Source organism: Aythya fuligula, chromosome 8 (genome assembly GCF_009819795.1).
Source record: "Aythya fuligula isolate bAytFul2 chromosome 8, bAytFul2.pri, whole genome shotgun sequence".
Taxonomy (NCBI): Eukaryota; Metazoa; Chordata; class Aves; order Anseriformes; family Anatidae; genus Aythya; species Aythya fuligula.
This window is the reverse complement of record NC_045566.1, coordinates 9,532,059-9,557,158: the sequence shown is the minus strand read 5'-3', so window position 1 is coordinate 9,557,158 and position 25,100 is coordinate 9,532,059. Positions and strand designations below refer to the sequence as shown.

The window sequence follows — 25,100 nt, the reverse complement described above, 5'->3', positions numbered from 1 at the left end:
ATGAAGGAAATTACTGAACTTTTCTTTCATGTACTTCAAGACTCTGAATGACTTATTAATTACAATAGTGCCTTCAAGGAGTGAAAACACCATAGTTTGTAGTGTTGCTATAAATTTTTCATAAAAGATTTTCTTGAGCTGAACTAATCCAGTTGTGGGGTTGTTTTTTTTTTTACTACTTCGATGTGTTTTGTGGTGTTCAAAGCATTTGAAAATACACAAGGGGGCACAATTTTAATGCATGCTCAGTATGCTTCAGCTACTCATTAAAATCACTCTTTTCCTTTAAAATAATATTAACTTCAAAAAATCTCTTAGAATTTATGCTATAGCTGTTGTGAAGAGTCGGTGCTATTACTTATTGCTGGGTCCAGACCTCTATTTGGGAACATCTTCCTAATCCTCTTCTTTGATTTAAGGAGATAGCAAGTTGAAAGTACAGGATTTATAAAGATCACAGGCTCAGATAACAAATATCACTGAGATACCAAAAAACAGAGACCTTGAAAAAATTTTTCTGTGATGATTTTTAATCTTTTTAATGAAGATGTATTTACATGTCATTGATCAGCTTTCCAGTATGAAATGCACTAGTTTGTGCACCTTTGCCACTCTTTCTAGGCTTTAGAAAGTGGTAGGTAGATTAAAATACTATGTTAATATACTACTACTGTATTTAAAAGCTTTGTGAAAACTGCAGAATCTTCCTTTGTTTTAACTAAAGTTTTTAGCTACCACATTTATATGAGTGTGGCTGCAACTTCCCCGATATTTGTTATGCATGGGAAAAAGAAATTGCTCATGTTTGTTCCTGTGGTGCTAAGCCTGAATGAGGAATGATTTTGACAGATCAAGAGAGGAAGAGAATATTTGTCAAGGACCTGCATGGTTGTCTGCCTATGGCATATCAGTAACCACTGCGGATACATTTCTGTAGTAAAAAATGTGTTTCCTGGTAAAAGTAGAGTTCTTTGGATGCGGTGCAGGAGTTTGACCGTAGCTTCCAGCATACTGGGCTGGAGAAATTGCATCTAGTCAAAGAAATTGTTCAGGATTCATGGTTTTTAAAGGAGGAAAATCTTTCTCGTGTCTGAAAGCATGGCAGCAGAGCCTTTTTGGACAGCATAAGCAGCACGCAGGCACTGCTGCTGGATCCAGGGCTGGCTGGCGCAGGGACTGACAGAGGCACATGAGCACTGCTGCGTTTTGCTGAGAAGGCTTGGAGCTGCTATGGGGGAGCTGGAAGCAGGGTGCAGAGGTTTCCTGCAGCCAGATGAGTGTGTCAGTAGGTCCATGTTGTATCTCCAGCATCTAGAAGCAGGGTATGTGTGCACACCAGCTATGAAATAAGGAATGCAGGCACCTTTGGTCGGTGGTTTGGAAGCTGAAAAGCTTTCACTAGAAGTGGATGTGTATGTTTTGCAAAGCAGCTTACATTTCAAGGGGTGCAAAGGGTCTACAGAGTATTTTACAGTGTCTTTTAAAGTATCTTCTGGTAACAGATAGTTTAAGCTTGAAATTCTCCAGCTTCCAGACTTTTCTCCCTCCTTTGTATGTGGACTGTGATTTATTATACTCTAAGAAATTGAGAGAGCAATAGGTTAGGTCTGGCCACTCCACTCAGCCCTCTCAGGCCTGTCTTGTGACCTAAAGAGGTTGATCAGGATCTCAGAGAAGGTGTGGGTCAGGTAAACATGCTTTTTCTTTTCCTCTCCCCTCCCTCAGAACAAGTCCTCAATATACACCTTCTAATTTTTTTTTTTTTGAGGACTCACCTGAAACACCAGATTCTTGGAGTTGAAATTAGAGCATCCCAAGGTTAGGGCAGGATCTTTAGCTCTGATTACCTTCTTAAGGCATCATGCAGAGTAGCACTTTATATAAATAAGACCAATTGGAATCCCCCCCCCCAAAAATAAACCTCTTTCACTTGGGCAGTAGTATGGTCTTTGCAGTAGGATATAAAGTTTCATGCTATATTTTTACAAGATACAGAGAGACTGGGAAGATGGATTATTGGTCAATAAGGAAACGAGCAGCACTGGGTCAGGAACTGGCAGGAATACCCATGAATTTTCATACAGTTTTACTGTGAAATTCACACAGGAATTTCAAACCACAGAAAGAAAAAACTATTTAATATGTTGCAGTTTGAGGCTACTTTATGTTGTAAAAATGTATTCATAAAATAGAGTAATTGGGTATGTAAATAATGAGCTGTTTAAATATACCAAACCAGAGAGCTTTTAAAGTTTTTAGATCCCGGCTTTTGTAATAAAATGCCAACAAATCTCATTAGTTCTGGCAAATGAGATATTTTCTCGTTTGGAGCGTGAAATATTGTCTTTTAGCTAGAGAAATCTGTTGCTTATTGCATCACTGAAATGATCCTGAAGTAAAAATGAATTTAATAGATTTTCTTTATTTTGGAAAGCGTGGACTTGGATGCCACACTTCACATTTAAAGAAAAGATACTGAAAAATAACAGAAAATACTTATGAAAAGAAATAGGGCATTTGGTTCTTTATCTGTTACCTTAGGGGTTGGGTTAGAGGATGGAACAGGAGCTCAGGTTCCTTTGAAGTAAAAGGTTATAGGCAGTTGTTTACTTGGCTCCATTGACTAAATGACAAAGATGAGGTAAAACTAGCCAAAAGTTGAATGGCTTTTGCGCAGGTTAAGCCAGTTGGAGGTAAGGAAATGAAGAATTACAGGTGTGTTTCTGTGCATGGAACAAAGGAAAGAGGAGGGAATTAGTATTGCACTATGGTGACTGATACAGCACATTGGAAAATTGATATTCTGATTGGAATTGCTTTCTTAATATGAGCCTGAGCGTAAATTTATTGGTTCTTGGCATTGCAGGTCTATTGTTTTGGTTTCCATCAGTATATTAGCTCAATTACAGTGTTGTGACTTGCATATCCCAGTTATTGGTCCTGCTGAACCCCAGGGGAGGACAGTGATTTTAATTTCATGCCCCAGTAGCTCCAGTTAGTGACGGATGGGTCTTTCAGATATGGGAATCGGTTTGTAAATTACCCGTTGCTACCTCCTGTACATGTGTCACTGGCAATGTGTGGAGGAATGGCATCAGCTTCTACCCACAACCCCATCGCTTCTCCCTCCTCCCCTCTGGAGGCGGGAGGGGGGGGACAACCCTGAAATGACACCGGCAACCTTCAGACAAGCATGTCGTCATTGGGAACTGCTAATTAGGTGGCACACATCATCCCAAGGCACATGGAAGCGGTGGGCAGAGCTGTGCTATATAACCCCGTCCGCTTTCGAGATACTGTCAGCGGGACAGATGGTAAACAAGACGTCTGTAGAGATGTCCGGACTATCCTGTGAGGGGAGGAAACAAGAAGAGGCAGTGTTGCTGAGGATCTTGGAAGAGCAGCGCTGTGCAGAGATGATGGCTGAGTGGCTGTTACAAGTTGTGTTTGATTTTTGTAATCCTCTACTCTGCTCTTTTTTTTTTTTTTTTTTTTTCCCATTTGCTTTTCTTTCTCATTTGGCAGTCATGGTCTAGCTTTTCATTTTCAAAACAGACACCTGATTAAGTTAGTTAGATTCTTAAATTATTTGCCTAAATTGCAGAAGATGAGAAAGAGAGAAAACAAAAGGACTTGATTTAAAGGGATAAGTTTGCTTCAACAGTATAAACAGAGGCAATAAATAAAAATATTATTTTTTGCATACTATGTGGGGGAGAAAAAGGACTTTCCAATTGCATGGCTCATATTTCAAATAATACAAAGTTGTTGATGTTTTATTTATTCATGGCAAAGCAGCTAACCCCTGGTGATCTGGAATGGCTTTTCAGCTATGAAAGCATTAATTTCTTTCTAGAATTTGTATTTTAGCTCATAAGTTTGGGTAATGCGTTAAGGGGCACAGAGTGAATACTAATCACCTTCATTTTCATCATTTTCTATTTTATAATGAGAAAATACTGTTTAGGAAAAAAATGCAACTTACTTCAGTGTTTTCAAAATATTCTTTATAAGGCTTTTATAACCAGGAAGCATCTCTGGTAATGTTTGTAGATGATGAACTAGCAGTTATGTAGTTTTCTTCAAGGTTAAAATTCTGGCACTACCTTATCACCGCTGAAGTAATGTTTCTTATTCTGACCTTTGTCAAAATGAGAAATAATAATGTTGTTGGTTTGGTAGCAAAATTGGCATATATTTATAAATGCTTCCTTTTTCTGGCTTCTGTGTTTTTATTGTTCTTTTAGGTGACCGACAGCGTGTTTTGGTTTCTCAACAGTATATTTCTTTTTCTTAGATGGTGTTAATGAACAATGCTAAATGAACCTTTAAGTTTCTTGCTGCTTGCATTCGTTTTGATAAAATATCATTCCTATCAGCAGCTACTGGCTCGTTGCCAGTATAAGCACATTGGTGAAGTTCTGGACTTTACATTTGTGTCTGTGCAAATTTTTTGACATTGGAAAGCAACAGCTAGACTTCATTTCAGAGGTTTTTTCATTGGAATCATCTTTTATCACCCTATAATGAAATACTATTCTACTTGTTTTTCAGGACTTGTAACGATATTGTTTTTGAACAAACAAGAGTAGTTTGAGGGGTGGGTGGGTATTGTTGGTCAAATTTGCCTGTTTTTCTTACATTACCCGTTTTAATGCATTTATTGCTATAAAAAGACATCCCTTCTTTGTGCATGCGCACACACACAAACCTTGAAATTAAGCATTGAATTTGTACTGAAGTCTGGTAAATTAAAGAGTGGGTGAGAATAAATTCTCTGAACTAGCTTTCTGTATGTTCTTTGCTTTGCTTGTGTGCTTGGTACAACAGAGCATTCAATACAATGCTGTAGTTGTTTAGCAGGATTTATGAAATTAAATCAAAAGAAAATAAAGTTTAGGATTTTCATGATTATGAATGAAAGTAGTACAAATTCCGCCTGAAAGCACAGCCTAAAAATGTGTAGCTGTTGGTCATTTTCTAGATTTTGGTATCATATGGATGGTAAAATTGGAAGAATTAGTATTCCTGTTTTCGTTTTAAAAAGAAAACAAAACAAAGACCACATCACATCTAATGTAACTGATAGGTGATATAACGCAAATTGAGCCTTTGAAATTTCTCTGGCATGATAAAAAGTCAGTTGTAATGGCAAAGCTATGTGTAACTTGGGGTCCTTGAATGAGCCGAGATTGCAGCCTGACCTGACTCGGCCATGCCTTCGCTGCTGAATTGCAGTTACTGAGGGTGATTCCTCTGTGATCAGCATTTGACATATAAACATGAAGAGTTCATTGCTAGGACCATAATGGGATCCTTTGCTCTCCACAGGCCCACGAGCGATCGGAGAGCTCAGAGGTTGCCTTTGTTACCCAACTTGTGAAGAAGCTGATGATTATTATTGCACGACCCGCTCGGCTGCTGGAGTGCCTGGTAAGTGTGGTTCTCAGGAGAGCACCTGTGTGATCTGAAGTCTGGGGTGTGTTTGGGGAGATGAGGGACACAAGGTCTTCAAGAGAAAACTTTAAATTGTGATGAAAACATTGATGAAAAATAAATCAGTTTTTTTTTTAAAGTTCTGTCTTTTGTATTAATATGGAATTATTTTCCCATTGGAGTGTCAGCTGCAACAGTGGCTAGGTAGGTTTTAGTGTAAAGGTTATGTCTGAGGGGCCAGATGTAGCTTTTGGCATCACTTCATGCAGCATCACACCGCCCGATTTTCCTCGGGGTGTTAGTAGGAACAGTGAAGAGTGTATAAGTGCATGGTTTTGTGTATACAACATTGTGGTGATTATTGATTATAGAGCTCAGTTCTGTGTCTGCATTTCAAAATGATGTTGAAAAGTCGGTGAGAGTATAGGAAAGAGTCACAAAATTTTTTTTTGAGGGCTGGAGGAGGTATCACAAACCAGTTGAAATTTGTGAACTATTAGGATGAAATTCCCTGGCCTGCATTATGTGAGAGGTACAAGCACACAGCCTAGTTGTTCCTTCTGGACATAAAAATGACAGGGAAGCTACATCTGATTGAGACATTACACAGGGTGGCTGAATTAGGAATCTGTGGCTGGTATAGATGTGTAGTTAACAGGCTGAGGGCAGCAGCGTGCCTGGGGATGACATTTATCACTGGAGTCACTAGAAGATAAATGAGTTTTGCAGAGCTTTCTTTGGCAAGGTGGACTGGAGTGGTCCAACCTTTCCAATGATGCCAGTCCTTGTAAACACCTGCTGAGGTTCTGTGAACCTGCAGACTTCAGAGAGTTCCCAAATTCCTCTGCCCTGTCCCATGGCCATCAGATAGATTGCTTTGCTGGGAAGTAGTGCAAGGAAGGCAGGAAACCTTGGTAAGTTTTGTGAACTCATCTCTATACCTGGAAGCACTTTCAAAATCAAATCAGCTTTTAGCTGCAGATCAATAGGTCTCCAGGGTCATCCGCTATCTTCTGCACCCCATGTTCTGCAAAATGCAGGAGAGCAGTAAAGTCATTGAGATTTGAGTAATAAGCTCCAAAGCATGTAGTGACAACCTTGAAAATGCACTGGCTGGTCTTTAAAGTGTAAAGATCATGTTTGGCTTTATGTATTAATTTTTCCATTTTTTTTAAGCTTTATTGGCTTTCTAGCAATTTTTTCCATATATGTAATTCTGCTGATGTGAAGACTTAAGCATGAATGTTCCTTTCATCCTATAAAAGAGCAACAACTATAGCAATGGATAGTCTACCATTTAAATAGCTTGTGAACTACGTTTTATTTTTATTTTGTAGCATAACTTTTGATAATCTAACATTTAACTTCATTGTTTATGAATTTATAGACAAATGTTCTAAGATTTACTCTTAACGTTAACTTCAGTAACACAGCTCGTTCTTACTTCTGCCTTTTAAATGAAATGACTCACCATTTAGGCAGGGGTTGGGATGGATGTGATGGTTGTGATGGGATTGAAGGCATGTAATTATTTAAAACTTCAGTTACTTGGCTTCAGTCTTTGTGTTACATGTTGGACAGTGAAATGTTTGTTTATGGAATGAGTCTCTGGGGCTTAAAGAAAATTGCGTGTTTTGTACATCATTGAAACCATCTTTTGGGAAAAGTATGTAATTGGTTGTTTGTTTTTTTTTTTTCAATATTATTTTTGATAGCACTTCTCCCCCCTTAGTAGGGACCATTCTTCTCCTTTTAAGTAAAACGGTACACAGATAATAAAATAAATCTACTACAAAGAAGGCAGAAGTAGAATTTATTTTTGTACGCTTCATTTTTTTTTGTCACCAGACATTTATTTTCTTCTGTCCTTTACTCACCAATGAATGCCCTACAGCTGTATCTTGAAAAATCCTTCCCTGACTCCACCTTCCCTCTCGCCTTGCTCTCTAAATTATATTACAGTCCTGTTGATCACATCTCTCTCATGGTCCTCTGTGATCCCTGCTGTCTGGCAGCTCTCAGATAGTTGACGAATTCTTTTCCAGACAAGTTAGAAGAGAACTTTGTTTCTTGCATTGTTACTGTCTTTGGTTGATGGATGTATCAAAGCAGCATTGCTTAGAGTAATCAAGAAAAAGCATCTTCTCTGTTTCTCTAGCCATTTGCATATCTTTACATCATCATTTTCCCTAACTTTTTTTTTCTTGTTCACAGTTCTGTACCCTCTTTTCTCTCATACCACTGACCATACTCACATCCATTCTTTTCTGATAACCTTCGCTGCTTCCCTTTTTTCCCTCACATTTCACTAGAAAATTTTTGAAGAGTCTTGCTCATTGCTGGCAAATAATAAAGTTTGTAGGGCAGAATTAAGGTTATTAAGACAGGTGAATGGTTTGATCAGAAGTGATATTTGAAAGCAGGAGAGGTTCGTATTGGCTTAACTCCTCTGTCAGACAGAGGCAGCAGAAGAAGGCACCTCAGTCCTCATCACCTTTCATAGCACAGCTCAGAGACAAAATTAGGAGGTGGGTCCAGGTTAATGTTTGCATTTTTATGACCTCATTATATGATAGTCTGGTTTTGGTTCATAAAATTCCTGCAATCCTTGTCATGTTTTGAATAGCAAATCTAAGCCAGTGGATGTCCACCAGGCTGTAAAGGCATAGCATTTTTGCAGATCAGGTTGGAATGCATTGACTTGCTTGTTGTGCTATAAATGTTTAGCATTGCTGCTCAACCCAGAATTAGTTTTGGACGTTTCTGAGGAATCCAGATGATTCAACCCATGCTCTTTCTCTCCAATATGTCAGAGAAACCTTTCATATCTGTAAAGCTGAATCATTTACACCCCACCCTCCACCCCCTCCCCTTTCTCTCTACCTTTCTGCAGGAGTTTGATCCTGAGGAGTTCTACCATTTGTTAGAAGCTGCAGAAGGCCATGCCAAGGAAGGGCAAGGAATTAAATGTGACATTCCTCGTTACATTATCAGCCAGCTGGGACTTACCAGGGATCCCCTGGAGGGTGAGAACTCATGTTTTGTACTCTCCAAACTACTGAAAGGATAACCAAATCTCTAGATACTAACTCCTGGCCACTACATAGCTAAAGGAAGCTTTTATTTTATTGGTTTAATTTTTAAGCCATTTGTCCTTATCTTCCTTTTTGTTGTCAAATTCTAGATTGTCTTTTCCAGCCCCTTGTCTCAAAGGAGCATTGCTGGGGTAAGGATCACACATCAACAGTGACAGTTCTTTACTTATGGTGTTAATAATGTCTCCCTGTATTATAGCTGAAAAAATGTTAGAAAATGGCTTTATGGTTTAACTGCTTTCTCTGTGCTGCTGGGCAGTAAAAGTAAGTTCACTTGTTATTTCTGTCCAGCCACAGCCTGACCGACTGCTAGTGGGTTGGTTGGAAAGGATTTGCTCATCCCATTTGTTGGCCTCACTGGGAAAAGTTGTGACTTTCCATTGTCAGGACCATGAACCAGGACTAGTATTATTTTTTTAAGTGGAGATACTTGTATTTTTACATCTTGCATAGCAGTGAAACCAAAAAAGAGTGAATTATAACCAGCACAGTATGTCATCAGAGTAGGAGGAGGAGTGCCTTGTTGTACTGCCTGATAACTGAGCACTTCATGTGAAAATAGCAGCAATATTGATGCATGATTCAGTGAAGAGTGCATATATTTTCAATTTTCTAAAGTAGATGCACTATAAACATAATGTCAGTTAATGAGTAGTTCACTTGGATATAAAAGTTTTTATTTCTGCTCCCAAAAGATATTTTTCCAGACAGTTTATGATAATTAACACAAGTTTATACTCAGAGAAGATCTAGTTTGTGATGAAGAGGATTTATTTTACACTTTATGGTTTTTAGGAATGTAGGATATTGCACTTAAACATTTGATACATTTTTAAGGGGTCATAAACATTTGCTTTCTACCTGTTACAAAGTTCGATAAGGTCTATGTAATTACATTGCTTTTTAGACACTCTATGAGTAATGTTTCGAAGAAAGTAGCAGCTTTTCTGCTAGGTCCCAGAATTATATATAGTAAAATGAATATGCTGTAAGTGTACAGAGCCCCAGAAGATCCTGACTTTGGAATTTGTGAGTTAATATTTTTGTCTGGCACTTTGCTAGCTTACTCTCTTCCCCTATGACAAGTTTTACAAGCATGCATGGCTTGCTCAGCAACAATAGAAAGTGTGACAGAGATTGGAGATTGCTGCAGAATATTTCAGTGATTGAACTGTACTTTTTGTTTTCCCTAGAGAGCATAATTTTACCATAAATTAGTAGTCTGGATAGGACTAGTTTAACTTCTACGGTGTTTACTCGAATGACAGTGACAGGTTGACTTCAAGTGAAGAGCTCTTCGGGAAAATTTCTACCAAAGATTGCTAAATGCAATTTAATAGCATTTGTTGAAATCTGACATTAAAGGGAAATTTTCCTTTGATCCCTGTCATGGGAGAGAACCTTTCCATCACTAATTCCCCTTACTAAAGTCAAATTTTCTTTAGAAATGTGTGGAGATGTCAAGGTGCCTTATTTCCTTTCTGTAAGGAGGGCACCCAGAAATGTCAATGATGTCTGTTCAGAGACTAGTGGTTAATGTAGGATTTGGTTCTGCAAAGTTTAGAGCATCTCCTAAGACAGCTGAGTAGCCTAAACTAACTGAATTTCTCACAGTTTGCTGCTGCTCAGCATTTTGCAAAATCGTACACATTTCATGGGGAGAGGTTGTTTGAAATGCAATTCTTTTTCTTTTCTGGAGTACAGAGGTGCCACCATCTTTATGCATGGAGTAGGTTTTAACATTAACTAGCTGGCAGTTTCCTTAAACTTGCATTTGTTGCTTTTATGTATTGTAGAAACCATCTAGAATAAGTGATGCTGAGATTAGGACAATTAATTATATTCATCTTTATATAAAATACTGCTTACAATTTCCAAGATGTTAAAGGTTAGTGCTGTATAATTGGGGTGACTTTTTACAGGGGGGAACTATGTCCTTCATAATCTACAAGCACCTCTTAAAATCCTGTTTGTCTTGTACAAACAAAGAGAATAGTGTTTGATTGAGATCATTAGGAGTAATCTCTCCCCTTTCTTTTCAGAAATGGCCCAGCTGAATAGCTATGACAGCCCAGACACTCCTGAGACAGATGATTCAGTTGAGGTAAAGCAGTAATACACTCATGCTGTCTAGCACATTTTTTTTTCCTCTGGAAAGAAGTAGTCTACAATAAAGAATTAATTATAACGCAGTGGAATTTTAATTTAAAAAAAAAAAAAAAGCACTGACATTCAAAAGCACTAAAGTATGCACTCATAACAATGTGCAAATCTCTCCTGTGGAGGAGGTGAAATGCATAAAAGATGCAAACAGACGTTTATCATCAAATTTTGTCGGTGTTTCTTTGGAGTTGCAAACAACAATTGTTTGGAGAAACTCTTCATATTTGCATATGTAAAACATGATGGGAATTGAAAAGAAATGAATTTAGTTACAACTGTTGGAAAAATATAGCTATATAACTCAGTAGGTTTCAAAGATCCCTGGTTTTTTAGTTTATTGGTATTTTAAAAATGTAATGTTATGGAAAGGTCTGAATCTTATAGTTCCAATGATTTTCTGTGCTAATACTTGCAGAGGAAATCTGCAAGGCTGCTAGGGATACAGATGATTATCCTGAAACTGAGGACTCCAGAGCTTTAGAAATTGTTTGTGTTTGGGTAAATGCTGCTTAAAGAAGAAAAGGACAAAAGAGTTGAAGTATAGAACGAAGTTGCTTCTGTTCTCAGTTTCCTTTTTTTGGGATCTTCTTTCCCCAGAGCCGTGGAGCCTCTGTCCAGTCAAAGAAAACTCCATCTGAAGAAGAATTTGAAACTATTAAACTGATCAGTAATGGTGCTTATGGGTAAGGCTTTTTAGGCTTTGCTTTAAAAGAAAATACTATTATCATTCTACCCAGTAAAGGGTTATTACAAAGTTTAGACAAATGACTCTTTTCTGTTGGGTCCAAAGTATAAAGAATTTTGCCTAGGTCTTGGTTCCATACTTGTGATGTCTTCTGCATTCTTGTGACAGATGCCATTTCTTTTATGTTCTCGGGATTTCTTAGGCAGTACCCCTTGTACCTGGAAGTACTTCCTGACTGTGAAGGTCTTAACGTTGTGCTGAACTGGCACCCAGCTTCCAGATTATTGGTTGCTTGTAAAAACAAATTGCCCCATGTTAAAGCTTTCAGAATATTGTATTCCTAATCCCTTTGTGGCACAAATTTGCTGAAGCCCTTCCAAGATGTGGCCTCAAATCTGTTCTTGCAGTAATTATTTCTGCAGCATTTTTTGTGGTAGGTAGGTAAAATATAGACACTTCAGTACCTTGGCTTGAGATGACAAAAATGATTTCCCAAAACATTGTTTCTAGAAGAAATATCGTCACTTAGTTGATTGTGGAATTTCCTAAACAATAGTTTGCTTTGAGTCTGACAAAATTATTTGGTACCCCTTTCTTTATTGTATATCAAGGCACCCTACCTGCATTTCCTTTCATGCAGAGTGTTTTAAGTCCTGTGATTTCTGTTTGTATAAAGGCTACCTAACTGAGTGAGGGTAAAATTCTGTAGTTGCAAATGTTTTTGATGACTCATTCAAGCAGCAGGAATGTTGAGAAAAAAAGTTGTTTATAATTTTGCATTCTTCCGTGTGTTCAGATTGTATATGTTACGTGGCTGTTTGTGAGCACTTGAAATACCAAAATAAATGCTAAAATTTTATAGGGGCAAATGTGAGAAGTAATAAAGTAAGAGTGCTATTAGATTTTATTCATTGAAGAATACAGAATGAAGCTGGTCAGTTAAAATTTTAACTGATCATCCAAACGTATCCTGAATTTTAAAGACGATTCCTGAACTCTTTGCAGTTCATAAATCATTACGAGTGATTTTGATTAGGCCATAACTATGAATAGTGATTCAGTAGGTCATAACATCAAAACCTAAGCAAGCGTGTGCTTGAGTGTTTTGTAGAAGTGGGTGCTTAGTTAACAGCAACTTGGTTTTTATTTTAAAATGTGGAAAAAGTGTAGGTGTACTTTTTTAGTCTGTGAAGACACAATGGAGCAGGTTGAAGCACTGTATTGTTAGGCAAGAAGCTTTTTATATTTTAGTCACATTTCTGCACAGCCCCCATGATTTAAAAATAACTTTGTAAAATGTGGGGAGAGATTGTAGTTCTGCTGTTACTCATTCCTGTCTTTATATTTGGGTGTATTTTACAGTCAGCTGCTTGTGAGACACAATACCATGTTAAATGCAATATACTCCAGAGAGAAGGAAGCAAGCATTGATTCAGAAAGGCAGGCAAACCGGATGAAAATTTCATTTGCAAACTGTGTTACTAATGTGCAGGAATCTAATGATCTGCAAATGATAGAAATGTAAGAGATACTGAAGGAAATCCCTCGTGACAGTGCTGCATCAAATTAACTTTATGGAGCTTGGAAAGAAATCATGCTGATTTCATATATTTTGGATGTTTTTTAGTGAAATAGTGACTGTAGTATTGAAAAATACAAGCCTTGCAAAAGAAGTTTGTGGCATTTGTGCCTGAATTATCTCCTTGTTAGTCACATCAACAAAAATGCTCCTGAATTCAAAAAGGCGGAGTAGCTTTGGAAGGAAGCATGATAGGTCTCCTTCTTTTTGAGGGGAGTTTGGCAACGAGATGGGATGTTATAGTCACCGATATGTCTATCAGGATCCACTCAAAGTAGTTACCATCCACTGTTTGTTTTTTGCTTTTTAAATAGTTCAAACTGAAAATGGAACTTTTGCTCTTGGTATGTGGTTTTCTAGAGCGGTGTATTTGGTGCGACACAAGACCACCCGTCAACGTTTTGCCATGAAGAAGATCAACAAACAGAACCTAATTTTGAGAAACCAGATCCAGCAGGCTTTTGTCGAGAGAGATATCTTAACATTTGCTGAGAACCCCTTTGTAGTCAGCATGTTCTGCTCCTTTGAGACCAAGCGCCATCTGTGCATGGTTATGGAGTACGTGGAAGGTATGTTTGTCACATCTACACCTGCAAAGCACGTACACGTAATGAGTCTCATTATAAAGGATGCAGCTTCTAAGTGGCTTATAAGATGTGTACATTGATCAGCACGCTGCTGTGAATGCAATAAAGAGGAAGAACATATTGTGTGCACTATTTCTTTCTTCGTGTCAAATGAGGTCAGTCAGCCCTGCAGCAGCAGGGGAGATCATGATGCCCTTTTAGGGAGGAGTGTATGGACTGCTTGGGCTGAGCTGGAGAAATGTGAGTCATTCTGCCCCTAGTACGGCTTTGTATAAGGAGATACTCCTCTTGTGAATCCCTGTGACTAACACAGCATGATTGCAGTGGAGATGAGGAAACATAAAGCCACATGTAGAAAAGTTGGAGGGGTCAGAAGTCATCATGAACCTTCCAGTCCTCATTGGAAAGACATCCTCCTGCTCTGCTATGGGTTGGCATGGCAAGATTCATTGCACGCTCGCTTGGCATTAGAGAAAGGTAGTTAAGAAACATCACCAAGCGACACAGTCTTTGTTCCTTACCAGCCTTTTAAAAATACTGTGCTGTTTTGTTGTTTGCTTTTTTTCCTTACTCACTGGATTTTATTTGATCTGATTTGACTTGTTTTGATTTATTTTATTATTTTTTAGTTATTTTAATTTTTATTTTTAATTTTTATCGCAAGTGATATATTTCCTCTAGTGAATAGAACTAATCTCTTATGCCTGGCTTGCTTGACTGAATGTTTGTGGGAAGCAAACTTATAGTTACTGTATTAGTGCTCTTTCACATAAATTAATGTAATGACAACATATGTGTCGACATTAAAAAAAAATAAATTCCTGTTTGAAAGTAGAGATGAAGGTTGAATGAAATGTGTGGGCAGTATTACTTCAGAAACTTGAATTGAGGACCCGCAAACTTACTTTTGTGGGTACCATTGTGTCCAATGTTGTGGCTGCTTCTCCATGTGTGGGAAGAGCCAGGTAGTACTCTTAGTATTTGCTTACTACTTTAAGAAGCTCGTATATCAGAAGTATCTGTCACAGCGGTGGAAAGCAAAGAAATTTATACAGAGGCAAAATGGTCATGAACAGTCTTTCCCTCAAGGTTTGCTTACAGTTTGGAAATGGCATCTGCACAATTGTTAAGCTAAATATTTCTTGCTTTCCTGAGCCATACAGAAATTAACAGAAATGCATTGGAGAGAAGGTTTATCCTGATGGGTTTTACTGATAATAAAGATGAGGCCAGAGGAATCTCGGTTCTACTCTTCAATCTGTTTATTTTTTCAGCTGTTCAGCACTTGGTGGTGTTTGTTGTGTTGTGCCATTTTGGAAGAGAAAAAGCATACCAAGCATACCTGCATCTCAGTTTTCCTAAGATTTTAATATTTATTTGAAGCTCAAGACAGAGTTGAGAGACAGTTTTAGAATTTGGGGTAACACGGTTGAGATACAAAGCCTTTAGGAAATTTGCTCTGATCATCTATTACTGTAGTCCTGTAGCTGTTCTCCTTTGTTACTGGAATTTGCTATTTCACTGTGCCATATTTGCAACTTTTTTCTAGGAGGTGATTGTGCTACACTTCTCAAGAACATTGGTGCCCTACCTGTTGACATGGCAAGGATGTATTTTGCTGAGACTGTTTTAGCATTGGAGTACCTACACAATTACGGGATCGTTCACCGTGACCTAAAACCTGATAAGTAAGTCTTCAGCTCTTCAGAAGCTAGAGGAAGAGAGACAGTTCTTTGGAGGCTCTCTACATGGGTAGGAGATGGTAGATGAGTTAGAGATGGTAGAGATTTTTATGGCATCTAACATACAGGAAGTTTTAGGGATTTACTACTGGTGTACAGAACCAGACAGGCACTGAGAAAGAGTAGGAAGAACATTTTCAAATATTATCTTGAAGCTATTGCTGCATTGGTGAAATATGGCAGAAGGCAGTCTGAGTTCTTGCAGCCTTAGCAGCTCTGTGAGGTTCAGTTGCATGGGAGGTTCCTTCCAGGTGTTTGATGGAGCTGTAATGCTGAGAATGTGCTTAGCATTATCTTGTATTCTTCCTTTTTTTTTTTTTTTTAATTTCTTTTGGGAAACAATTGAGTGTTGCATTATTTTGCTTCTCCTCTTTCTTCTAGTCTCCTGATAACTTCCATGGGTCACATTAAACTTACAGACTTTGGACTGTCTAAAATTGGGTTAATGAGTCTTACAACTAATCTTTATGAGGGACATATTGAGAAGGATACCAGGGAATTTCTGGACAAGCAGGTAAGCTTGGATAATTTTGTCTGTTGGTGTGGGATCCAGTGCAGGATTCTGTCTTGGGTTTGAATCAGTTTGTAGCACTCCCTGTCTACTTTGATGCTGTGCTGTGTGCTTTATAATCAGAGGAAAAGATAGGAGTCCATTCTCATACTTGCACACAAATTTCTGCTTTTTTGTTTGTTTGGTTGGGTTTTGTTTGTTTTGTTTTGTTTTCTATTTTTTTGGTTTCTCATTTTAAAGTGATGCATTGAGCTCTTAGTTCAGGATATCAAAGGTGTCCTGGGCCACAGTGCAGGCAGGAACAGTTTTTTTTAGGGATGTAACGCTGCTTTTTCTGGAAGGTTGTTCCACAGTCTCCCCCTTCTGGTGTTTAGAAAGTTCATGGCAAGTTCCAGTATTTTTCTTGTAATTTTGTATGATGGCTTAAACATTGATTTTCCTCACCATGGTATTTCCTAAAGGTTACTTTCCTCTCTAGTCTTCATTTTGCTAGGCTTGACCAGTTATGTTCTTTTAGGTAATGAGATAAATTTTCCTTTGATGAATTAATAGCTCTTTCATGCACCTGTTTCAGCTTGAGATGATTTTTCCTGGGCATAGTTGACAGGAACTATATACTGTATTCTGGATACAGGCTTACAAGTGCCATGTATAATGGGATTATAAAATCCTTATCTCTTCTGAAAATACTTAGGATTGCAGCTGAATTTTCTTTTTTAGCTGTGCCAAGTGTTAATTTGTAATCATCCTATGGTAAACTAAGAACACACAAGGGATTGTATCTTCCTTTGCTTCTGAGTCATAACATTTTTTTGTAGCAGGAGCTCTCCTTGGTCACTAGATCATGGTCTTGCATTTTGCAGCATTTTATTTTTTACAGCTACTTTGTTATTGTTGTTGCTTCCAAGCCCAAGAGAACTTAATTCTTCCAACATGTCATCCTCAGCTGTTGCTTGTGCCTGCTGTACATCTCAAGTTTAAATGGTGAAGTGTGTCATCATACTAGGTTGCTAATTCTGCTAGTGCAGAGATGTAAGAGTTTTGTCAGGATTCAGTCCCTGATAGCTGTAGCTGTGCCAGTAGAAATCCATCAGGCAGACAGACATATTCAGACAGAATCTGCATTTTTCCCATATGCCTTAGTGCACCAGAGAACGGCTTAGCTGGCATGTCCACACTAGGAACATTTCACAGTATATGATATACTTTCTGTGCAGGTGATGTGTTCCCTATACAGACTCTCGCTACATGGAAATAGTTTACAGTCTAGAGTGATTAGTGCCAAAACATTAAGTTTCTTTCAAAGCTCTGAGGTTAAAACAAATCAAATGAAAAAAAAAGAAAGAAAAAGAAAAAGCAAAAAAAAACAACCTAACACATGCACTGAAATCAACTTTGATGTGAATTTGGCACTCTGTAGGCTGACCGCTTTCTTGTGTGTTTCTCTCCAGGTCTGTGGGACTCCAGAATACATTGCACCAGAAGTGATCCTGCGCCAGGGTTATGGGAAGCCCGTGGATTGGTGGGCCATGGGCGTTATCCTGTATGAGTTTCTAGTTGGCTGTGTTCCTTTCTTTGGTGACACACCTGAAGAGCTGTTTGGACAAGTGATCAGTGGTATGTTTCTGTTTTGGTCCTCAAGGGGTTTCAAAGTGTGCAGTGAAGTAAAACTTTAAAAGTATTGAGGATCTGTAGTTTACTCAAGATAGGCTAGATATAAGGCAATGTTTCTTTCTTTCTAAATTTTTAGGTTTTTAAGTAGCATTCATCTGATTCAGGCTACTGAAAGTTGTTGAGTACTATCTTGCTAGATAGTTCTGCCAGTACGCATGGCATGAGAGTTATGCAAGTCCCTGTAGGACTGGGGAAGAATATTTGAGGATTTTTTTCTGTTCTCTATTAACTTAAATGATGGAGAATATGAATGGAGCAGCTGCCAACTAGTCTAATTCACTCTGATTTTGGTTGTTTCTTCTGTAGGTGTAAATGTCAGCCAATTAGTAATTGCTGTAGAAATGAAGTAAAAAGGAAATTCTAAGCAAAACGAATTGATGCCATTGTACTCGGTACCTTTATGTCTTGTGGATTTTTAAAACTCCTGCTTGGAGCTGGACGAACAATTGCTTTGTGTTCTCTCAATGAATATGCTAGTGAAAACATTTCCTGTTGGGAATGCTTTCTGAAACAGTAAATTTTTAACACATTTGGCAAATATCCCTAGCAAAAAGCAGATTTCAGTGAAGAACAAAATTCGATGCATGAAATGCTTACCTGTGAATTGTTCCAAGTATAAATAACGTGGAATGTGCGGGCGCAAGATACAGCCACAGTATTGTCAGTGTCATTGTTTATGGATTCTCATGGAAGTCCAATTTCAGACTTTATTAATAGAGTTCTTAATGCTTTTTTTTTTTTTTTCCTCTGCAAGCAGTGCTTGGATTGACAGCAGCTCTAGCTGAGGCTGAATTTTATGCATTTTGGAAAATGTCAATGCTTGAATTATATTAGGTATGCAAGCTGCTGAATTTAAGGTATTTGCAATTCTGGGGAAGAACTGAGCACTGCATTTTACAGTGTAGGAATGTGAATGGTTATTCAAATTGGTTGTGAAGCAGGTGGAAAATGTCAAGTCTTTTTTTGTCCCCAGATGAAATTGCCTGGCCAGAAGGTGATGATGCACTGCCACCAGATGCCCAGGATCTCATTTCTAAGCTTCTTCGCCAAAATCCTCTGGAAAGAATGGGAACAGGTAGGACCTTTGTGGATAGGAAACTACTAGCCAGAAGCAGTAAAAGAAGCTACCTTGCCTATGAGGCAAAGTACTAGCCAGAAGCAGTAAAAGAAGCTACTTTACTGTAAGGCACACCAATCCATGTTGAAAAATGTTGGTCTAGAGCTGAGAAAATGTTTATGCTGGGTTTGATGAAGCTCTGAAAATTAGTATAGACTGCACGTGGGTCAGAAAGATATTGCTGTTTTGTTTGGAAAACAAAAAAGAGACACAATCAGGTATGCAACAACTTCTCAAATTTGTGCTATTCTATTTAAGGCTTGAGGGTTATGCCTTGATTTGACAAGTGTATAATCAGATTTCTTTTCAGTTCCCTTCAACTATGGTCTTAGTCCCCTACAATGAAGTGAACTCATTGGTATAATAAAATAAATGAAAACTTTCCCATTCATAGAGACCTGTACTGTAGAATTCTCCAAACATACAACAAAGTCTTGATACAGTCTCTTTGGCAAAGTCAGATGTGTATGCCTTTTTTTTTTGTATTACAGTGTCAGATTTAGAGTTTTACAAGCCAACACTTCTCATTTCCTGATAGTAATAAATAAATAAATAAATAAATAACACAACAAAATAATCTTTAGCTGCCTTCCTGTTTTAAAGTAATTTTTCCAACGGTGTGGCTTCACAGGACTGGTTGTCTGTTTCATAGATATCATTTGCTTGATTTAAATTTGGATTTTAAATTGATAAGGATAAAAATAAAAATAATAAAAAAAAGGATAAAAAGGAAAAAAATAAAAAAAAGGAAAAAAATAAAACTAAATCTATAACAATCTCCAAAAACATGTATTTAGCAAACAACATATGTACATATGAGGGTGATCAATGGAACATAAATTAATAATATAATCAGATTTTCATGTTTCTTTTCTGTCTCAAATCCATGTACTTGAAAGGTGTTGCTGTCATGGAAAAGAGGTAGAGTTTCTTGCCTTATCAAATGAATTGATGGACGGATTTTTTGATTCCTTATGTACCTATAATGCTGAGACTGCTGTTCCACTTGGTGTCTGTTACTGCCACGGGCACTCAGCAAACCTTTTATCTCTTTTCCTCTGCTATGCTCTTTTTTTATTATTATTATAATGACAGTAACATCTTTTATGAATATTAATTTCATCTGAAAAAAAATCCCACTTGCTAGTAGACAGATAATCCTTAGTTTTTCCTTCTGGGTACCCAGGAGGTTGTTAACTCATAAGATATTAGTTAAAAGATCCTAATTCAGGAAGGTATGTAAGCCTCTACCTTGATTTAAACAAATGGATGAGTTTATTCATGAAAGTGGAGCCACTCACGTGCTGAGTACCTTTTTTAGTTTGCTCTCTATTTAGCTATGAACTAAATTTAGAATTGGAATTTAGAATTTGGAAATTTTAAATTAAGCTGTTAATTATTTCTTAATCTTGCAATTTGCTGTGGAATATAATAGCAGATGCTGTCTTCTAGCCAGTTTGGTCATGTGTTGTCATTAAAGATGAAGAAGAGGTAGGAAGGAGTAAATCTTGTTCAGATTTTGTCCTATATCACCACTTTGGTAAAAGGATGAGTTGTTTTTCAAAATTCCTGGAAAAAGCATGATTTAAATGTACTTGGGTACATTCGTATAAACTCTTGATATTTTTAGGGGTTGTTTTTCTTGTTAATGCAAACACTGAAAGAAATATTCTGCAATAAATGATGCTTATTTCAGGTAGTGCCTTTGAAGTGAAACAGCATCGGTTCTTTAAAGATTTGGACTGGAATGGATTACTTCGGCAGAAAGCTGAATTCATCCCACAGTTGGAATCTGAGGATGACACAAGCTATTTTGACAGTAAGACTGAAGATGAGGCATAAACTGCATTGTGTTTTTTGTGTGTACTTCATTTCTGAAGTTGTCAAAGATAAGTCATTGTTAGAAATTGAATAGAACGCTTGATGGAAATTCCTTTTAAAAGTTTCTGTTGAATGCCAAATAAGGTTTCTTTGAAAGCAAATGAATTTTAAATGAAAAAAATGTGTCTGTTAAAGTCAATCGGCCTTTCACTGGTGCCTGTGGACTTGCCAGCCTCGACCCTGCAGTGAGAGATGCTGTATTTGTTATGCTGGGTTTATTACAGGTCTTCCAAAGCATTTGGTGTATCCAACTTCCTTGAGTTTCTGAGGAATGGAGGAATGTTTCCCTAGTGACTGTTTTCAGCCAGTAAATGTTTCTTTTCTAAAAAAACAAAACCAAACCCTGCCCCCCCCCCAAAAAAAAAAAATAAAAAAAATCCCACCCCCCAAACCTTGAAGACAAATGTGAATCGCCACGGTATGAGTGCTGTGCAAGATTCATGGCATTTCCAGATAAGAGAGACCCAGTACAGCAGCTCTGAGTGCATCCTGTTGGGTAGAAGCACCACATTATGTTCAGCAGTGCAAGTCAGTGGGTCTGTCATGTGGGGTCAACAAACTCCCCAGTTGTCCAGGCATGCTCAGCACGTTATCGGGATGACTTTAATGCAAACCCTATGTGAGGACTGGAATTCTCACATCCAGAAGTATTGCACATAGATGTTGATAAGGGTTGGCGTTGCTGTTATAAACATAATGCTGAAAATTATAGAATTTATAGAAGTATCTTTCTGGCTGATACAGTGCAGCAAATTTGGCTCAGCGTAGCAATCGGCTTTCTGTAGCCAAATTTATTAACATCCCCTTCTGCAAAATCTAATGTGGCTGGCTTAGAATTACAGTGCTGCAAATCTCATAGCACAAAATCTCTTTGGAGGCAGTTTAGATTTTTTGCATTAAAAATAGCTTTGCATATTGGCTGCTTGCCCATTTTCTTTCACAAAACCAAATCCTTTTCTAGTTGTGGGAGGGAAAAGAGGAAATATTTTTTTGGGTAAATATTTTTATTTTTTAAAGAGAGCTTGTATCTATGTATGCAGGACAGACTTTGTACAATCATAAAGCTGTTGATTGGAAATTGGGGCAGTGAATTGTTTCCTCGTTTCCTTCCATTGGATTGGTATGCCTTAGGGAAGAAATATTCTTACTACAAAGGGTCTTCAGGATTAGACACACATAAAATTTGTGCTGAGTATCAGCATTTAGAGTATGGCTGATGATATAAGATAAGTTCAGTTGGAAGGAGGTATTCTTCACTGCTAATTGTACAGGACAGACAAAACTAGATGTACGTGTTTCAATATTAAAGAAAATACATTTTATGATGGATGAATGCTCCAAGTTCTTTGTAGGTAGACAAGTAGGAATTGGTAAAAAGGCTGTTCTGGGGTGAGCATGCACTGCTTGAGGTGTAAGAGCTGTCAACACTCAGTGCACTGGTGAAATCTGCTATGTGTTGTTTACAGCCCGCTCAGAACGGTACCAACACCTGGATTCAGAAGAGGAGGAGGACACTAATGATGATGATCATGTGGAAATTCGTCAGTTCTCCTCGTGCTCACCGAGGTTCAGCAAGGTAGGAGCATGCTAGTTTTGTTGGAAGAAAAAAGTCAAGAGGAATACCATTTAAGAGGCCTTCAATGCTTCATATGAGGTAGATTTTACTCATGCAGATGATATGTGGGAATTGCATGATGTTTACTATTGACTTAGGAAAGAAAGAACTATGGACATATGTTTGCTCTGTGATAGTTTATGTCCTATTATAAGGTGGGTACAAGGTTAATAGGAGAATGGCGTTTTGTATTTCTCAGCATTTCACTAATACACAAGTTACTGCCAAGGTCTCTCCTGCATCTGATAGCCTGATGTTTTTACTAATGACTTGGATGCTGGCATAGGGAGTGCCCAAAGATTGTTTGATCTGAGCACTGTTATTATTAAAAAGATATTCCAGTAGGTGACAAGATGGTATTAGGATGAAAATCGATTTTGACATTTTGGAAAAATGGTCTAAACTCAAGGGGATCCCATGCAGTAAGAGCAAATGCAAAGTTCTACACCTCTGCTATTCATTGCTTTTAGCAAAGGGTGACATGGCAGTTTGAAAGAGAAGGATCATAGCACATCTGGGCACATCGTGCATCATGAGGTAAATATGCCTGATTATTGAGGCAAAAAGGCAATTATCATAGAGAGCTAGCAAGGATATGTTCTGCAAGGTAAATGAAGAAATCCCGTCCATCTGTTTTAGCAGTAGGTAGGGTTTAGCTGGAGTATTCTGTCCTGTTCTGGGCAATGTTCTTGGAAGTAAACATGGAACAGTAAAAGAGAGGAAAGCAAAAAAAAATCCAAGATGCCCTGAGGATGCTCCTTCTAGCCAGACTTTCTGGATTCAGTATGCCTTAACTCAGGCCTGTGCAGGTCTCTAATTCTGATTTAGGTGATCTGAAATAAGCTGCTATTTCAGACATTTCAAAATTGTACAACTCCACTATTAGTTTAGATTAAATGAAGTATGTTTGAGGGAGACGCAGAAGGGAGAAGAAAGGCAGGAGGGAGAAGAATTGCTCCTTTGAGGTCAGCCCTCTCTGTGAACAGTAGAGCATATTTCTCACTTCTTGCTGAGAAGGGAGTATGCATTTTATATAGGGCTGCTGAAAGATTAATTTTTTCATGACAGTTCCTCTAGGTTTCCACTACTGAAGTCAGTTTTGAAGCACCAGTTCATTCTTCTTTGTCCTCAGATGTACTACAGTAGCTTAAGTAACAGTTCCTATGAATTTTATGGATTTGCTTCTGATTTGAATCACTGAAAGTATGTTTAAAATTGGACCTGACAATTAGTTGGGATTTTGAAAAAGTTCTCATGAGTATGTAAGGGTTTCTTTTCTTCTGTCTTTTCTCACCATGAGTATTATTCTTGTGTTAGACTGAAGCTTTTCTTTAGGGTTCAATGTTTTTGCCACAAAGAGAAAAAGTTCACTTTTAATGAATTTATTTTAAGATCTGGAAAATTATACAGCATTTGTAATGTGGGAGGCATAAAAGGCTCATTATATTTTGAAATTCTTGCCTGACAATTCAGCCATATGATTTATTAATAGTTATCTTGTTGATGCTCTGAATTTTTAATAACATTATTTTCATTAATCTCTTCTTATGTAAATTAGGTCCATAGTCAAGTGTAGTTTTAAAAGGATGGATTTTTTTGCTTAATCATTTAATTATTTAAAGACGGCTGTAAAACCAAGAAAGGCACTTTCATTAAGCTGTCAGCATTATAGTAGATTCCTTGAGGAGGGCAGGACTTTTTTGTTCTGAAATAAGCTTGGGGCAATGCTGATAGACTGATGATAATGAAATGGGGTCATGAGCATGATGCCTATCACCGAATTGAATTTGTATAGTAAGATTTCAAGATTCAGATGCCAGCCTTCAAGACTTGTGGGGTCTGCTTTAGCAATATCTCTTCTTAGATATGAGAATTGCTAAAATAATAATAATAATCATAAAATACTAATTAGTTTCCAGAAAAATCTTAGTATTTCTGTGGTGTGTTGGGCTGTTTTCAGAGGACAGTTGTTGGGTCCTGTTGTAGAAAAGCATATTTAATATTTCTGAAGCTTGCCTATTCACTTTTCTCCCTGGTACGCTTTGAGCATGTCACTTCTGCACTGTGTTATTTAGTCAAAGAGCATTGCCACATTCATACTTACAGGGAATATCTCCCATCCTGAGAAGAGATTGTGCCCCTTGGTCAGAAGAGGACATGTAGGTTTGTTTTCTCTGTACAGAAGGATCTTTTGCTATATGCAGGTATACAGCAGCATGGAACGTCTTTCCATCCACGAAGAGAGGAAAACTCCACCACCAACTAAACGGAGTCTGAGTGAAGAAAAAGATGACCGACTGGACAGCCTTGGTGGCTTGAAAAGCCGAGACCGCAGCTGGGTGATTGGGTCTCCTGAAATGTAAGTTCAGTAGAACTAAATCTTTTGTTTTCTCAAGGCTTATGAGAAAGGTTGATCTGTTCCAAAATGTTCCACGTCCACTTTTAGGTCAGGAATGCTTCATGTGATATTTCCACAGGTGAGACCTGACAAGTGGAAGAGATAGCTGAAAACAGACGTGTAGAAATTATATAGTCCTTAAATACATTAAACTAATTTAAAGGAATTTTAACCTTCAGTAAAGCTTTCCGTTTGTGGAACAGCTAGTTCTGTTGGAGATGTACCAACAGCAGTTTTTTCTTCAACATCAGAGTATCCAAAGTCTGGTCTTTTTGCCATTTGTCACAAATTAGAGAAACCATTAGGACAGTCCAAAGTTTCCAAAGTTTAGAATATTCCCCCAAAATCTTTTGTTCTAATAAAAAACATCAGGAAAATATACAAATGCCCAGAATTTGGATAACCACCATGTTTCCAGCATAACTGAAATAATTGTCAAACTTGTCTTCAAAAAGGACTCTCTCTCATTTTGTGCAACTCCTGTAAAGCTTTTACACTAAAATTTGGCATTGGAAAGATCATAAAATGTGGTTGTGATCTAGTCTGTATGACTCCATTCAAAAAACATTTTATAGATTATGCTTTCAACTGATGTTCTCTTCATCTTGAATCAGGCC

General features: G+C 37.8%; 1 protein-coding gene across 8 annotated transcripts in view; it reads left to right on the top strand.

Annotated features, from left to right (window-relative positions):
* The window catches only part of MAST2 (microtubule associated serine/threonine kinase 2), a 185,671-nt gene that overhangs the window by 148,364 nt on the left and 12,207 nt on the right, over positions 1 to 25,100 (top strand). For all 8 annotated transcript variants that reach the window (XM_032192579.1, XM_032192578.1, XM_032192580.1 and 5 more), the window contains 12 exons: positions 5,332 to 5,433; positions 8,330 to 8,462; positions 10,574 to 10,635; positions 11,292 to 11,377; positions 13,319 to 13,527; positions 15,095 to 15,233; positions 15,669 to 15,801; positions 17,250 to 17,415; positions 18,446 to 18,547; positions 20,286 to 20,408; positions 21,937 to 22,046; positions 24,290 to 24,444. In XM_032192579.1, the coding sequence (XP_032048470.1) occupies positions 5,332 to 5,433; positions 8,330 to 8,462; positions 10,574 to 10,635; positions 11,292 to 11,377; positions 13,319 to 13,527; positions 15,095 to 15,233; positions 15,669 to 15,801; positions 17,250 to 17,415; positions 18,446 to 18,547; positions 20,286 to 20,408; positions 21,937 to 22,046; positions 24,290 to 24,444 (1,520 nt within the window). The remainder of the gene's footprint in view (positions 1 to 5,331; positions 5,434 to 8,329; positions 8,463 to 10,573; positions 10,636 to 11,291; positions 11,378 to 13,318; positions 13,528 to 15,094; positions 15,234 to 15,668; positions 15,802 to 17,249; positions 17,416 to 18,445; positions 18,548 to 20,285; positions 20,409 to 21,936; positions 22,047 to 24,289; positions 24,445 to 25,100) is intronic.